The sequence below is a fragment of the Bicyclus anynana genome, chromosome 8 (assembly GCF_947172395.1).
Source record: "Bicyclus anynana chromosome 8, ilBicAnyn1.1, whole genome shotgun sequence".
Lineage (NCBI taxonomy): Eukaryota > Metazoa > Arthropoda > Insecta > Lepidoptera > Nymphalidae > Bicyclus > Bicyclus anynana.
This window is the reverse complement of record NC_069090.1, coordinates 11,858,841-11,874,548: the sequence shown is the minus strand read 5'-3', so window position 1 is coordinate 11,874,548 and position 15,708 is coordinate 11,858,841. Positions and strand designations below refer to the sequence as shown.

At 37.2% G+C, this 15,708-nt stretch overlaps 2 protein-coding genes and 1 non-coding gene across 3 annotated transcripts; all 3 read left to right on the top strand.

Annotated features, from left to right (window-relative positions):
- Positions 1-681: 681 nt before the first annotated feature.
- Positions 682-4,977, top strand: LOC112052678 (trypsin, alkaline C-like). Its single transcript, XM_052882996.1, has 4 exons — positions 682-1,203; positions 2,243-2,441; positions 3,248-3,503; positions 4,557-4,977. The coding sequence occupies exons 1-4, from the start codon at positions 1,149-1,151 to the stop codon at positions 4,863-4,865; spliced, it is 819 nt and encodes a 272-aa protein (XP_052738956.1). The 5' UTR covers positions 682-1,148; the 3' UTR covers positions 4,866-4,977.
- A 268-nt stretch (positions 4,978-5,245) lies between these two features.
- LOC112052677 (N-acetylglucosamine-6-sulfatase) lies at positions 5,246-14,209 on the top strand. The gene is made up of 10 exons (XM_052882994.1): positions 5,246-5,443; positions 7,198-7,462; positions 7,559-7,618; positions 8,346-8,546; positions 9,435-9,587; positions 10,032-10,199; positions 10,860-11,061; positions 12,114-12,466; positions 13,123-13,239; positions 14,000-14,209. The coding sequence occupies exons 2-10, from the start codon at positions 7,349-7,351 to the stop codon at positions 14,171-14,173; spliced, it is 1,542 nt and encodes a 513-aa protein (XP_052738954.1). The 5' UTR covers positions 5,246-5,443; positions 7,198-7,348; the 3' UTR covers positions 14,174-14,209.
- Positions 14,210-15,579: 1,370 nt separating this feature from the next.
- Positions 15,580-15,651, top strand: Trnap-ugg (transfer RNA proline (anticodon UGG)). Its single transcript has one exon. It is a non-coding gene; the product is annotated as a tRNA-Pro (tRNA).
- The last annotated feature ends 57 nt before the right edge of the window (positions 15,652-15,708 follow it).

Sequence of the window (15,708 nt, the reverse complement as noted above, 5' to 3'; positions counted from 1 at the left end):
TCCTGGATTATTCTCTAAGCTATTTAACTAATTGCTTACGACATCCCGTCTAGGGAGCAATCAAATATGATCAAGAAAAAAAACGAGCACACGAAAATCAAAGCCATTTTAAAATATGCGCATGAATTAACGTTGCTTGATACGACCTCTGAGGCGCAGTGGTATGCGCGGTGGATTTACAAGACGGAGGTCCTGGGTTCGATCCCCGGCTGGGCCGAAATAATTGGCTCAGGTCTGGCTGGTGGGAGACTTCGGCCGTGGCTAGTTACCACCCTACCGGCAAAGACGTACCGCCAAGCGATTTAGCGTTCCGGTACGATGTCGTGTAAAAACCGAAAAGGGGTGTGGATTTTCATCCTCCTCCTAACAAGTTAGCCCGCTTCCATCTTAGACTGTATCATCACTTACCATCAGGTGAGATGGTAGTCAAGGGCTAACTTGTAAACAATAAAAAATAAAAAATACAAATTCTGCCTGCAGTACTTACGTAATAACATTTTTGAAATTCTTTGAAGTTCACAATTGCCTAGGCCCTAGGGCATCAAGGAACCTGAATCCGGCTCTGCTTTTTAGGTACCTAGGTAACAAGTTTAGGAGCACCGAGCAATAAAGCAACCGAGCAATAAGGCTATTAAACTAGCCTTATTGCTCGGTTGCTTTATTGCTATCTTAAGTGAAATATGTAAATAGATAGTACGTAAAAGTAATTACATGTAATAATTAATTTAATATATGTCTGTGTACCTATAATAAGTATAGTGTTATAGTGGGTAGGGTAGATCGAATAGATATAAAATTTTAAACAGTAGGTATCTATACCTATACTTTTATATGTTTATGAAAATATATAATTATGTACTTATTTCTTATAATATACTATGTTTATAAAAATAATTCTAGAAAAATAGGCATTCGGTAGGTATAAAGGTAAGTAATTAATGATCAAAACATATAGATCGCACTACACAATGAACTTCCCATAACTGTAAGAGGAGTTTACTAGCTCGGCTATTAGATGCAAGAATGTTAGATAGTATTTCGATTCATCAGAAGTCAGTACAAATATCACTTGCAAAGTGTATGAACATACCGTAACATAATTTTGCGAGAATTATTGTAAGGCGTTTTTAAAAAAAAACCTGAAGAAAATGGGTGTTACAAAATGGATAATAATATGTTTCCTTGGATTATGGTGTTACAATGGTGAGTGATTTTGATACATTATTTTTATTGTACAGCACGAATAAGAGTAACATAGCGGTAACCTACTCGTACGACCTAATAAAGTAGATACTGTAGTTCTGAATGTAAATTGATTCAAATCAATCGATTAAATTATTAAGGTCTAGGTAATAGGGCTTTTAGATTAAGTGTACCTACTCATTCCGCAATTAACCCCCTTTTTACCTGATATGACTGGGCTACAAATGGCTATGTCTATGGGTATGTCTTGCCAAACTAATAGCTCTTCTTGTAATTATTATGTTATCTGTGCTCTGGGTTAACAGAAAGTCAGTACCTAACCTATAAAATCCTCATGAATGTTTTTTTTTATTCTTTTACATGTTAGCTATTTACTACAGTCTCACCTGAGGGTAATATGCAATATAAGAAAGGAAGCGGGTTAACTTGTTAGAAGGAAGATGGAAATCCACACCCCTTTCGGTTTCTACACGACATCGTAACGGAACGCAAAATCGATTGGCGGTACGTCTTTGCCGGTGGGGTGGTAACTAGCCACGGCTAAAGCCTCCCACCAGCCAGTCCTTGACCAATTAAGAAAACAGAAAACCTCAATCGGCCCATCCGGGGATGGAACCCAGGACCCCGTCTCGTAAATCCACCACGTTTACCACTGCGCCACGGGGGCCGTCGAAATACACGTTATTCATATGATTATTTTACACTTTCGCTGGTTAGCATTTGTAGAAAGAGTTTTTTTTTGAGTTATTAGATACGTAGTACCTACCTAGCTAGCTACGATAAATTATTGACATTTTTCGGCACACAGCTAGTGCCAAGGTACATTAAAACGTCGTTGGCTAGTGCTTACGTACGAGTACAGTCGTGAGTTGATTTATTAGATAATAGTATGGTTGTATCGTTATTCGTTTTAAAATAACGATTATTCTAATACCATAGAGCAAAACCAGATTACGGAACTTTGAAACAATTTCAATCAAGGTTCAAGTAGGATTCAATACTTAATAATAATTATTTATTTTATTTCTTTTTTTTGCAGTGAATGCTCATTACCCATTTTTGCGTGTTCTAAACGGATCACCTACAACAATACAGCAGTACCCTATACTGGCTCAACTATTGTTGGACGCGTGGGGCAATCAACAGTTTGTTCAACATTGCGCAGGCGTTATTCTGACATCACGGCATTTGATATCTGCAGCTCATTGTTTTCAATACAATAAAGATACTGGGAGAAAGTAAGTCAATGCTTCATAAAAATATATTCTTGGATTACTTTCCAAAATACACATGATGTTATCAACCCATATTTAGCTCACTGCTGACGGCTTACTGCTGAGCTCGAGTCTCCTTTCTACAATGAGAGGGGTTAGGCCAATAGTCTATAACGCTGGCCCAATGCGGCAGACTTCACACACGCAGAGAATTATGAAAATTCTCAGGTATGCAGGTTTCTTCACGATATTTTCCTTCACCGTTTGGGACTCGTGATATTTAATTTCACACAACTGAAAAGTTGGAGGTGCATGCCCCGGACCGGATTAGAACCCACACCCTCCGGAATCAGAGGCAGAGGTCATATCCACTGGTCATATACACAACATATCACGACTCTATTACTATCATTAAATGTAATGTTTAATTTAATATTGATTATTGAACACACGTGACACAACAAACAATGACACACATTATTTAAAAACGTGGAATAAAGTTAATTCAACCAACATTGTGCAAAGGTGGTCCTATCGCTTATCGCTATAACAATGTGCCCTAGTCAACCTTTATAATAATGTAATTTAGTCATATAGTGTAATTTATAAACTACTGTGCCTGTTGAGGTCAGATATTACAATAAATATTGGAACGGGAATATTAGTCAGATTGAAGGGCAAAATATATTATTTTTTTTTAATCAATCGGGTCCAATATTTTTTTATAAATTAATTTATAAATAATCCTAGACCTAGAGTTATAGCTGAGGTAATCACTAGTAATGCGAGAATTAAAAAATTGGATCATTATTTATGTTTATTAATTTCAGTTATTCAATACCGCAATATTGGAAGGTCCGTGTTGGCTCGACCTACCGTACCCGAGGTGGAGTTTTGCACAAAGTTAAGTCCATCATACCACATTATGGATTTGACAAACGCTATTATACAAATGACATATCCGTTGTAGTCGTAGCCAAGAAATTCACGATAGGAAATCTAATTCGGCAAGGCACTATCATAAAACCAGAAAGCGAACTTTCACCTAATTCTGTATGTACATTGGTCGGATGGGGTTCTACTGAGGTATGTTATTTGATTTACTATAGAAGTAAGTTCATAGTCAGTTAGCAAACTCCCCGAGGTCTTATCTGCGTAGTATCTGTTTCCGTATATATACAGGGCTGTAATAATAACTAGCGGACGCTCGCGACTTCGTCTGCGTGGAATTCAGTTTTTCACGAATCCCGCGGGAATCAAGGATTTTTTCGGTATGAAAAGTATGCGTTAATCCAGAGTCAAATCTATTTTCATTTCAAATTTCAGCCAAATCGCCGCAAAATTGACAAAGTTAACATACAAACTTTCATCTCCAAACAACATACATTGTTAACATACAAACTTTCATCTCCAAATTCGCCCCCTTGCCTACATCATAACATCTACCTGCATGCAAATTTCGGCCCTCCAGTTGTGTTACGCTTTGCGTTGATAGATCACTATGTCAGTCACCTTTGAGTTTTATATATTTAGATCATAGAGCCTTTGTTACTCGTAGAAGATGTAGCTTTTTTTATTCTTTACAACTTTCAAAGCATCGTATCAAATAACGTAACGTATAGCAGTTTAAACTATTATTAATGACAATTTATTGAAATTAGACCTACAGATAGCGTATAAGTTTAGGAGCATAAAATTTCTACTAGCATGCTACAATTCTAGCTCTCTTGGTAATATCAATTAAAACGATTATGAAACGACGATAATTTTAAAATAATGAACAACTAGTCTGACCCTGATTTTCTAATGATGCCCATATATACGGCGTGATTACGCAAAGAGTAAGACGGGACCCTATTACTAAGACTTTGCTCTCCGTCCATCCATCTGTCGTTTATGATAAACCTTTATATTGTATTTCCATTGCCGCTCAACTGCAAATACTAAAAAATATAATATAATAAATATATAAGGGGGCTTCCGTACAACAAACGTGATTTTGTTTGTATACAAAATTGAACGGAAATTTACGTGCGCTAGTCCGACCTGCACTTGGCTGGTTACATGGCAAAATAGTTATACCGTGGATACCTCCTCACAAACCGTTATTTTGACTGTCTAATATTTTCTCTATTTCAGAGAGATGGTCCACAACCAGATCAACTTCAACAAACGATGATGTTGGTGATAGATCAAGGATACTGCAAATCACAATATCAGACTATTGGAGCTATAATAGCAGATTCAATGTTATGTGCGGGCCGAACAGATGTAGATGGAGTTGATGGGTGCTTTGGTGATTCAGGAGGGCCCTTAATTTATAAAGGCGTTGTGGTTGGCCTTGTATCATTTGGTTATGCTTGTGGACTGAAATACTATCCTGGTGTTTATACAAAAGTATCCCATTATACAGATTGGATTGTAAAAACGATATCATACAACAAATAGGTTTCGTTTTAATTGGTATACGTTGTAAAATACTCCGAATTATTTTTGTAAAATTATGAAACTACCTTTATATATCGCATCGTTAAAAATATTTAGTTTATAAAATTTTTATCCCACTTAATGTATTAAACGTAGGAGTTATTTATTGATTAGATTTTTTTCTATTTCGAAACTAATAAAATTACCTACTTGATTTTATATTTTGTTTTATTTGATTTAAATTCTCAAATTAAATCTCGATTTTTCCAGATTATAATTAATCTGATTGTAATCGTTGCAATGAAATAGAGTTATGTAATCAAACTTTGTTATGCACTTTGCCACAGAGACAGATACCTTAGATGATTATCTGTCACTGTCAATTTCATAATTGACATTGACAATGACAATTGACAAATTATCAATATAAAATAGTTCAATCAATTTCAGCGTGAGAATTTCTGCAGATTTTTATCGTTTTTCAGGAAATTTAACGTATTTGTTACATAAAGATTGATACTTGAACCAGTTCCGAATATAATGGGCAATAAGGGATTCACTGTTTTCATCAAAGATTTTTATTATGACCCCTTTAAATGGTAAGTGCCGATACATAACCTCAATGCCATGATAAAAATGCGCAACTATTGATCTTTAATCCAGTACTACAATATTTTAGGCGATTAAATCTTTTATACATGATTTTGTCGTACTGTATTTATAAGAAATAGTAACCAGTAGTACAGTAGAATACAGTAGAAATAGTAACCGGTAGAAGTAGCAAACAATATAAAATTATTGCCTTCCCGCGGAGTCGCAATAGAACTCGTAGTGCTTTTTAAATCGTTACACATCAGTTAGGCCTAGAGTCTAGAGGAGACGCTCTTAGAGAATCGTTCCGCCCATCTCTTCTGCTTCTGTCTTTGGGCCATATCAGGCGATGCTTCTGCGCTCGCTTAAAACCTTAATGAAGCCGCTGAGATTAATTATTAAGGAGCCTACCGCACCTACATAATTAGGAAATAGTTAAGCCTAAGATGTGTGCCACAAGGAAACCTTCTGGAAAGAACAAGACATTGTAGCCCAATAGTGGCAGCATTTATTTAATTCAGGGCCAATTTCTCCACCTTCTAATAAGTGGTGGGTAGTTTAAAAAGGATTCACAACTAAAACTTTTTTAAGAAGTATATATACAAAATTATAATCCGTCCATCCAATCCATAATATAAAAAGAAAATAAACAATTTATTGTGTTTTTGTTAATTAAATTACCTCACATTGGCTATTTAAGATATCAGTGTAAGTTGTGATTTCTTCTAATGAAGCAACATGAATCAGTATTGTTCCATAAATGTGTAATGGACAACCAAAGAGTGGGGATATATGGCCCTATGTGTTCATTCTTTTGTTGCTCATTATATTGGATTAGGAAGGGAGAATAACTTAAGCAGTATGAGTGAGTATTGACTAGTCATCAAGGAACTCCTGAAACTCACACCAGCGGTCAAGGATATATAGCCGCCCTATGTGCAGTCTGGTTCATTATTTTGGAGCTAATTATTTTGGATTAGGTGGGGAGAATAATTTAGGCAGTAAGAGTGAGTGTTGACTAGTCATCAAGGAACTCCTGAAACTCCCACCTGTGGTAAAATCATAGTATCGGCTCAAACTTATTCTCTACCACTGTAACCCACCTATAACCCACTTGATATTAACAGTCCACCCGCTGGGAGTTCGATCAACACTGCTTTCAGGCATGGGGTCGCCATTCCAGCACCAAAGATGTAGGGTCAAAGATTTCCTTTACAACATATAAAACTTCCCTTCTCTGTCTGTGTTGTTTTTCCTGCCCAACCAAAGTTGTTAAGGCCTACTAGAGCAGCTTTGGATACCTGTTCTTATATTACTGCAGTTCTAGTGAGGTTAAGGTCTTTTTTAAGCAGATTACAGAGAAATTTTACAAACATTCTTCTCAAACCCACTTCTCAGAACAGAACACTCAACTCTAAGAAGTATTTTTGTATAGTACAAGAAAAGGGTCTATACTTCATGTCCCTTCCTTTAAAATAATACCTATGAATTGAGTACCTCCTCCTTATTTTGAGGTTGGTTAAAAGAGTTAGGCTGTGCCTTGTGTAGTGAGCCATTCAACTGGTCTGATAATGGTAATAAATTATAATTAAAAATATGTTAAGAAACATTCTTTAAAAAAAAAAAAATTTAAAACAAAATGCAATGTATATAATATTGTAATTTCTTAACAAAGAATAAAGGGCTTATTATTACTATCATTATGTAAAAATAAATGTTTATTTACAAACAACAGTTCATTGATACCCGTCTAATCTTTCAGGTCAATTGTGAAGAGTGTTGGATTTTTCTCAATCGGCGTTGTTATCGCGAGTGAGTGCACAGGCCTTGAGGTCATGCCTGCAGTACCACAGTAGGCACAACACACGCTTTAATATAAGTTTCACTTAGAAAGATAATCAACAGTTAAAAAGATGTTAAAATATTTATTATTTGTTTTTCTCTTCACTCAAGTTTCGTGCCAAGAGAAGAGGCCAAACTTTGTAGTGATTTTAACCGATGATCAAGATGACGTGTTAGGTGGGATGGTTAGTAAACTCAAATAACTGTATCCAATGTATTAGTGAAATAAATTATTTAGTGAAGAGTGTTGGTGTTTTATTTTTTTTAATTTCAACTTTCAGGACCCCATGAAGAATGTGCGACGCTTCATCGGTAATGAAGGGACCACGTTTACTAACTCTGTAAGTTTTATTTACAATGAATCAAAATATTTTGCATTCTGCTTTGGCTTTTAACATTCAGTAGTAGGGTAGAGGGCCTGACTCAGGTTTTGAAATATTTAGCTGGTTTATTCTTCCAAGAAATTCCGTTTATACAGGGTGCTGGGGAGTATTTCCCATAACTTCAAGGTGTTGACGAGTCCACTTATAGGAGCCGAACTGCACTAATATTTAATTAAATAAATAAAAACTTATCAAAGTGATTTAAATAATTCCGACTATCCATGTATCACCAATAACTTGTTACAGTACGTGACTTTTTTTTTCTTTTTTTTTTTTATTATGACAAAAAACAGTCATTACAATAAGAGGTTTTACAGTAAAAATATTACTTAGAATATAGACAATGCATTGCCGAAATGTTGTGTCCTCACAAATATAGCTGCAGTAGTTAGGTACATGACGTCACCAATATGATGTTACAAATTACAATACGTGATGTCACCAACACGGTGTTACAATACGTGACATGATCGATATACTGCTACAATACGTGACGTCATCGATATGCTGCTACAATACATAGCGTCACCAATATACTGTTACAGTACTTGACGTCACCGATATGAGACAACATTATGTGACATCACCGATATGCTGCTACAGTACGTGACGTCACTAATATGCTACAGCAGTAAGTGATATCAACAATACGCTGCTATAGTACGTGACGTCACACATGTTACAGTACGTGACGTCACCGATATGCTGCCCCAGCCGCGCTAGCCTGCTGACCGGGCTGCATGTACACAACCACATGACGTGGAACAACAGTCTGCATGGTGGCTGCTACGGCCGCACCTGGAGGAAACTGGAGGCTCGCACCTTCGCTAAGGCGCTCAGGGACTCTGGTTACAACACCTTCTACGCGGGGAAATATTTGAATGAGGTGAATACTAATTAGGACATTTTATAAGTAGGTATAATATTGGTCATACATATAAATAAAATTAAAGTGTCTGTCTGTGATTTTAAAATAACAGTGTCTTACCGATTATAGTTACTAAAACACAAACAAGCTTTTTTTTTTTAAATTTCGTCCGTCTGTATCTCTGTCTGTTTGTCCGGACTAGTCTATGTAATGGCAAAGCGAATTTTAAATGGGACTTTGACTGTAATATAAAAGAGAATACTGAGCAACATAATAGGCTACCCAGAATAATCTATGGTACCTACGGGGTCTGTGAAAAACTAAACAGGACTTGGTATACATACATTAACACTCAGACTCTGGAAATCATCCATGATCAAGCGATTTAGTGTTCCGGTACAATGTCGTGTAGAAACCGAAAGGGGGTGGACTTTGATTCTCCTCCTATTAAGATAGCCCGCTTCCATCTTAGATTGCATCGTCACTTAAAATCAGGTTCATCATCATCATCATCATCATATCAGCCGATGGACGTCCACTGCAGGACATAGGCCTTTTGTAGGGACTTCCAAACATCACGATACTGAGCCACCTGCATCCAGCGAATCCCTGCGACTCGCTTGATGTCGTCAGTCCACCTGGTGAGGGGTCGGCCAACGCTGCGCTTACTAGTGCGGGGTCGCCATTCCAGCACTTTGAGACCCCAACGTCCATCGGCTCTTCGAACTATGTGCCCCGCCCATTGCCACTTCAGCTTCGCAACTCGTTGAGCTATGTCGGTGACTTTGGTTCTTCTGCGGATCTCCTCAGGTTACAAAAGTTAAATTCATTAATCACCTCACTAATCAGCCTTCCTATGTAATACTGAATCAGCAAATAAATATATACTATGTTTCATCATTTTAGTATGGTACACCCTCTGCTGGAGGTCCTGAGCAAGTTCCTCCGGGATGGAGTGAATGGCACGGCCTGGTCGGCAACTCCGTCTACTACAACTATACTATATCCAACAACGGCGTACCAACTTATTCTACAGACTTATACCTCACTGATATTATTGTAAGTTTTTATTAACCAACTTGTAGTAGGTAATATTTAATTTTGAACAAAAACTCAAAATCACTTAGTGGGCTGAGCAACTGTGAGTAAATAGCGCTTTTTTGTAAGAATGTTTTGTATAACTCGCACGTGAGAGTTTCGAATTCACCTCTATTTTTCACGATAATTTAATAAAATCTTTTTATCTATCCTAATATTATAAAGCTGAAGAGTTTGTTTGATTGAACGCGCTAATCTCGCTACAGGACTCGGACGAGTTTTTACAGAGTAAATACTACCTTTATCTGATCATTAGTTTGTTTAGATTTCATTATTTGTTTGTTTTCTTTCTTTATTATAAATAGGCTCCGGTACTATTGGACAATACAATTATTTTACCAATTATCAGTAAGCTACATTATCAACGAATAACTGAAATGAACTTCTTAAAAAATCTATTTTCAGCGAGACTTGAGTCTTAGCTACATAGAGAACCAGACGGAGGCGCAGCCGTTCCTCATGCTGCTGGCACCCCCCGCCCCGCACCAGCCCTTCACCCCCGCGCCGCGCCACCAGGGCGCCTTCAGCAACGTCTCCGCGCCGAGACATCCTAACTTTAACCTTGCTGTCACGGTGAGACATCCTAACTTCAACCTTACTTTCACTGTGAGACATTCTAACTTCAACCGTGACGGCCTCTGTGGCGCAGTGGTATGCGCGATGGATTTACAATACGGAGGTCCTGGGTTCGATCCCCGGCTGGATCGATTGAGGTTATCTTGGTTGGTCCAGGTCTGGCTGGTGGAAGGCTTCGGCCGTGGCTTTAGTGTACCGGTATGATGTCGTGTAGAAACCGAAAGCTGTGTAGATTTCATCCTTCTCCTAAGAAGTTAGCCCGCTTCCATCTTAGATTGCATCGTCACTTACCATCAGGTGAGATTGTAGTCAAGTACGTAAGTCACGGTAAGACATCCTAACTTCAACCTTGCTGTTTCAGTGAGACATCCTAACTCCAACCCTGCTGTCTTGATGAGACACCCTAACTTCAACCGTTCTATCACGGTAAGGGATATTCCATCATCATCATTATCGTCATCAGCCTATGAACGTCCACTATTGAACATAGGCCTCTTTCGAGGATTTCCTAACAACATGGTCTAAAGCCACTTGCATCCAGCAGTCCTTTGTAACCGGCTCAATATTGTTGGTCCACCTTGCAGGAGGTCAACCAACACTTTCATTCATGTATTGTAGAGGTACTGGACATCATTATAACAATATTATCCTTTTCAGGACAAACACTGGCTTATAACAATGCCCCCGTCCCCCCTGCCCGACTCCATGCTGCCCGAGCTGGACCGCGTGTACCGCTCCCGCTGGGAGAGCCTGCTGGCGGTCGACGAGCTGGTGGCGGACGTGGTGGAGGCGCTGGACTCCAGCGCGCTGCTGCCTGACACCTACCTGATCTATACCTCTGACAACGGGTACCACATTGGTACGTACAACATACAGTGTTACATGAAGTATTTATAACGAAGTTCAGGAATCGACAACACACCAGAAACACGTGAGTTGAAAATATGTTGTATTGAAAATTTCTTAAAAGTAAATTCATTATTCCATTGTCCGATCCAGAACTAGAACCCAGGAAGAACCCCTTGTTTTTTTTTTTTTATTCTTTACAAGTTAGCCCTTGACTACAATCTCACCTAAGTAAGTGATGATGCAGTCTAAGATGGAAGCGGGCTAACTTGTTAGGAGGAGGATGAAAATCCACACCCCTTTCGGTTTCTACACGGCATCGTACCGGCACGCGAAATCGCTTGGCGGTACGTCTTTGCCGGTAGGGTGGTAACTAGCCACGGCCAAAGCCTCCCACCAGCCAGACCTGGACAAATTAAGAAAATCTCAATCTGCCCAGCCGGGGATCGAACCCAGGACCTCCGTCTTGTAAATCCACCGCGCATACCACTGCGTCACGGAGGCCGTCAAAACCCATAGACCCACCCATAGACTAACCACTGAACTAACAAGACAATAGGCTACTTGCCTCTTTTGTAAACAGTGTTTAAACTGAATTATGGAAGTATTATAAGCTATATTTTATTTTATCCCGTCAATAATAACCAGTAAAAAATTTAATACAAATGAAAAAATGTCTACGTAAAATTTTTGCCGCCGAAACACAACACATTAGCTAGTGACGTCATTCATAGAGATAACAGCGTGATTGGCGTTTGCAGTGATGTGATATATCACGTCACCGGAAGCGCCAATCACAAACTGATGCCTTGTAGCAAATGACGTCACAGTTTATGATTGGCGTTTGCGGTGACGTAATAAAAATACAATTTTGTTTTATAAAAATATTAAAATTGAGATATTTTCACAAATAAATATGTGATTACAGTTTCTTGACATCTAAACTGCCTATATGCAAAAAATCTTCTTAGTTTTGTACAGCAGGAGAGTAGCCTATTAACTAAAACATTTAACAAACGATTAATTAATTAAAAATATATTCCAATAAACATTTATTAATTGCAGGTCAGTTCTCTCAAGTATACGACAAGAGGCAACCATACGAAACGGACATAAAAGTACCATTATTAATTCGAGGGCCCACAATACCAAAGAACGCCACAGACAATCAACCAATATTAAACATTGACTTGGCACCGACAATTATGACTTTAGCTGGCTTAAACGCACCACAGAGTATGGACGGACGCAGTATTAAGTTTAATGTTAAAGATGATTTGGACAGGAAGACTCATCGTATAGAAATAGTTGGAAATGAGGAAACGGAAAGAAACATGTTGGTGGAGTATTATGGTGAGGGAAGGGATGGTACGGTCGATGAGAATTGTCCGTGGAAGTATGATAGCGATAATCTTGCTGTGAGTATCTTTGGTACTTTCTTTAAAGCCATTATTTTTCACTAGCAAATCCCAGTTATATGTTTAAATAATACGATTTATTATCTAAATAAAGTTTGTTGATCTATGTGTGATTATTCAACTTAATGCAAACTATAACTTAAGGGATAAAATGGAAAAGTCACAGAATTTATGTAAATAATATATATGACAATCGCATTCCCGTGCGAATATGGGGATAAATATATAAATAATGTGTTACTCGCTGATAATGTAACTTTCCATTGAAGATTTTTTTTTTTTAAATCGGTCCAGTGGTTTCCCAAACAAACAAATGAAAAATCACATCACATCTTTATAATATTAGTTTAGTAGTAGATATGTTATTTGTTTTTATGTTACCTCAGATCTTCAATGTTTAAAACATTAAATGTTCAATATCTGAGAATTCTTTTAATAATTTTAAACATATGAGAACATAAACTGTTACAGTAAGGATTTACTTTTTTTATGGTTTTGCATCTCAAATGAAAAAAAAAACAAGATTTTTAGGATCATTTTATTATCCATCTCTGATAAGATGTCCTTTATTAATGTGATCCCTTGGGCAATGGCAATCACTTACCATCATGTGACCCACTTGCTCGTTATATAGAAATGTTATGTTATGTTTCCAGCAATGCTACCCGCAATACAACTGCAAATGTCAGGACGCAAGGAACAATACTTATGCGTGTTTGCGACACATTGCAAAGAGAATCAACATGAAATATTGCAGTTTTGCTGACTCTACGGTAAATATGAGTTTATAGAAAGATTTCATAATACAGATACGAGCGTCGATCGTTAGATGGGCCTCAAAGCGTCGCGGAATTGTCATTGGTTTTGCACATTGAGTACGTCATCACTCGTAACACATTTCTCTTTATTCATGTTGTGGCTTGTGTTTTTACACTTCCGAAATGAACACGAAGGCATAATTAAGGGATTAAAATAAAAAAAAAAAAACAGTAAATATTTTTTTAAGTCCACATCCACTCACAGCATAACGCTTGTTACTTACGATAAGACGTGCGTGCACGTCTTTAGATACCATAAAATAATGACATGAAATTGTGCGTTCTTTAGTATGGAGGGGCCCATCTAACGATCTATATCGATGGATACGAGTATGTGACTAGCGTGTCAAAACTGAGGCAAACAAAAACAGTTGTCTTCATATCATTGAGTCGCATAGTAAACAAAGAAAGTTGTTTAAATACATTATACCGTAATATTGTATACAATGTCGAGTTGTGTGTTCAGGAACTGTAAACTGTTCTGTTTTTTTAATTTGTTTATATGATTTTTAAAATTTGGTGGGCGATTTTTTTTAACTTTCATTAGCCAGACTAATAATAATAATCAGTGAAAATGAAAAATTCATAGGCCAAACTCTAGTGGGAAATGACTAGTGATTTATACCCTCATTTTTAATTTGTTTGGTGGTAAACAGTATTCCTCGAGTATGGCTTAAGTACAGTTAGTGTATCTCTATTTTTTTAATTATTTCAGGATTTCATAGAAATGTACGATCTATCGCGGGACCCCTACGAGTTGACGAACGTTATCAATCAAGTGCTGCCATCTGTGAAACACTGGTACAAACTAATTCTCTCTCAAATGCTTACGTGCAAAGGTTTCCGAAATTGTGATAATCCGCTGGAGAACCCTAAAGTTTATGGGTAATTTATTTGAGCTTATAGAAAATATGTATTTATTTTGTTAAATTACGTACATAAAACGATTTGTCGTTATTTGATACAGTAAAAAGATTTGTTTAACAGCATTTATTTAGACGCCTCACGAAGTTACGGTTTCCGTTGGAATAGAAATACTTTAATATTTTATAGTTACTCGGTGTAAATGTAGCTTTCCATTCGTAAAAGAATTTTCAAAATCTGTTCAGTAGATCCAGAGATTACCTACAACTTCACTTTTACCTCATTAATATTAGTATAGATAATCGAAAGTCTGTATGATTTAGTGTATAAGTTGAAAACATTTTATTCAATAAAAACCATATAATTCGCATCATCAATGAATTTGTCATTTATACTTGGCGTCGATAAATAATCAACATCCACATAAAAAGTTCCGGAAAATCGAGTTTTCATTACCACAAAATGTATGACAAAATCTTTTAACCTAGCATAGAGGCTTGTAAACTTTATAAAATTTAAACTATTACAGATGTTATATTCCAAATAAATTATAATAAATGTGATGAACTAAGTTTCTGGTGTATTATTGATAATATTTTCATTTATTCCCAGCATCAGTAAGTCTACTTAATTAGTATAAATGCATTGAGCCTTCATTCTTAAAATCTCTTTCTTTCTCTATATCACCTTTTTATATGACTTGAGTTTTTTAAATTACAATTTTTTATTATTCAGTACAAGTGCCCTTGACTACAATCTCACCTGATGGTAAGTGATGATGCAATCTAAGAAGGAAACGAGCTAACTTATTAGGAGGTTTTTACTTAACCAAACCTATCGGTTTTTACAAATCGTACCGGAACGCTAAATCGCTTGGCGGTACGCCTTTAACGGTAGGGTGGCTAGTAACTAACCACGACCGAAGCCTCCCACCAGCCAAAACTTCTTATTTACTAATGTGGAAAGTGCATTCTAATTAAAAACATGATGAGCAAATAAATACCTTTTTATAGATCAACCATTTTCGGAAAACGGGTTGGGTTTGGTTGTTGGTTGGTTGCAAGAGATACAGATAAGTATGAAACTGAAAGTACCGAATCGTAAATCTATGGTTGGCAGAAATGTTTTTAAATTAACATCTCCGTGAGCAGTTGTAAGCCATTGTAGGTAAATGAGCTTCTATGCCACATACGCCTCCTTCTGTATCATCATTATATCAACCCATATTCGGCTCACTGCTGAGCTCGAGTCTCCTCTCAGAATGAGAGGGGTTAGGCCAATAGTTCACCTCGCTGGCCCAATGATTGGCAGACTTCACACATGACGTCATGTCATGTTGATAAAGTATTTATTATAGAGGCATATTGTCGGTTTTTTCCATTTATACAGCTTTTTCCTATTTATACCTAAAATTGAAACATTAGTCCAAGCGGCTCGTTGGTCTAGGGGTATGATTCTCGCTTTGGGTGCGAGAGGTCCCGGGTTCAAATCCCGGACGAGCCCGTTTTTTTCTTGAGCCTCTTGAGCATAGAAGTCATAAATCATTTATTTGTTTATTCA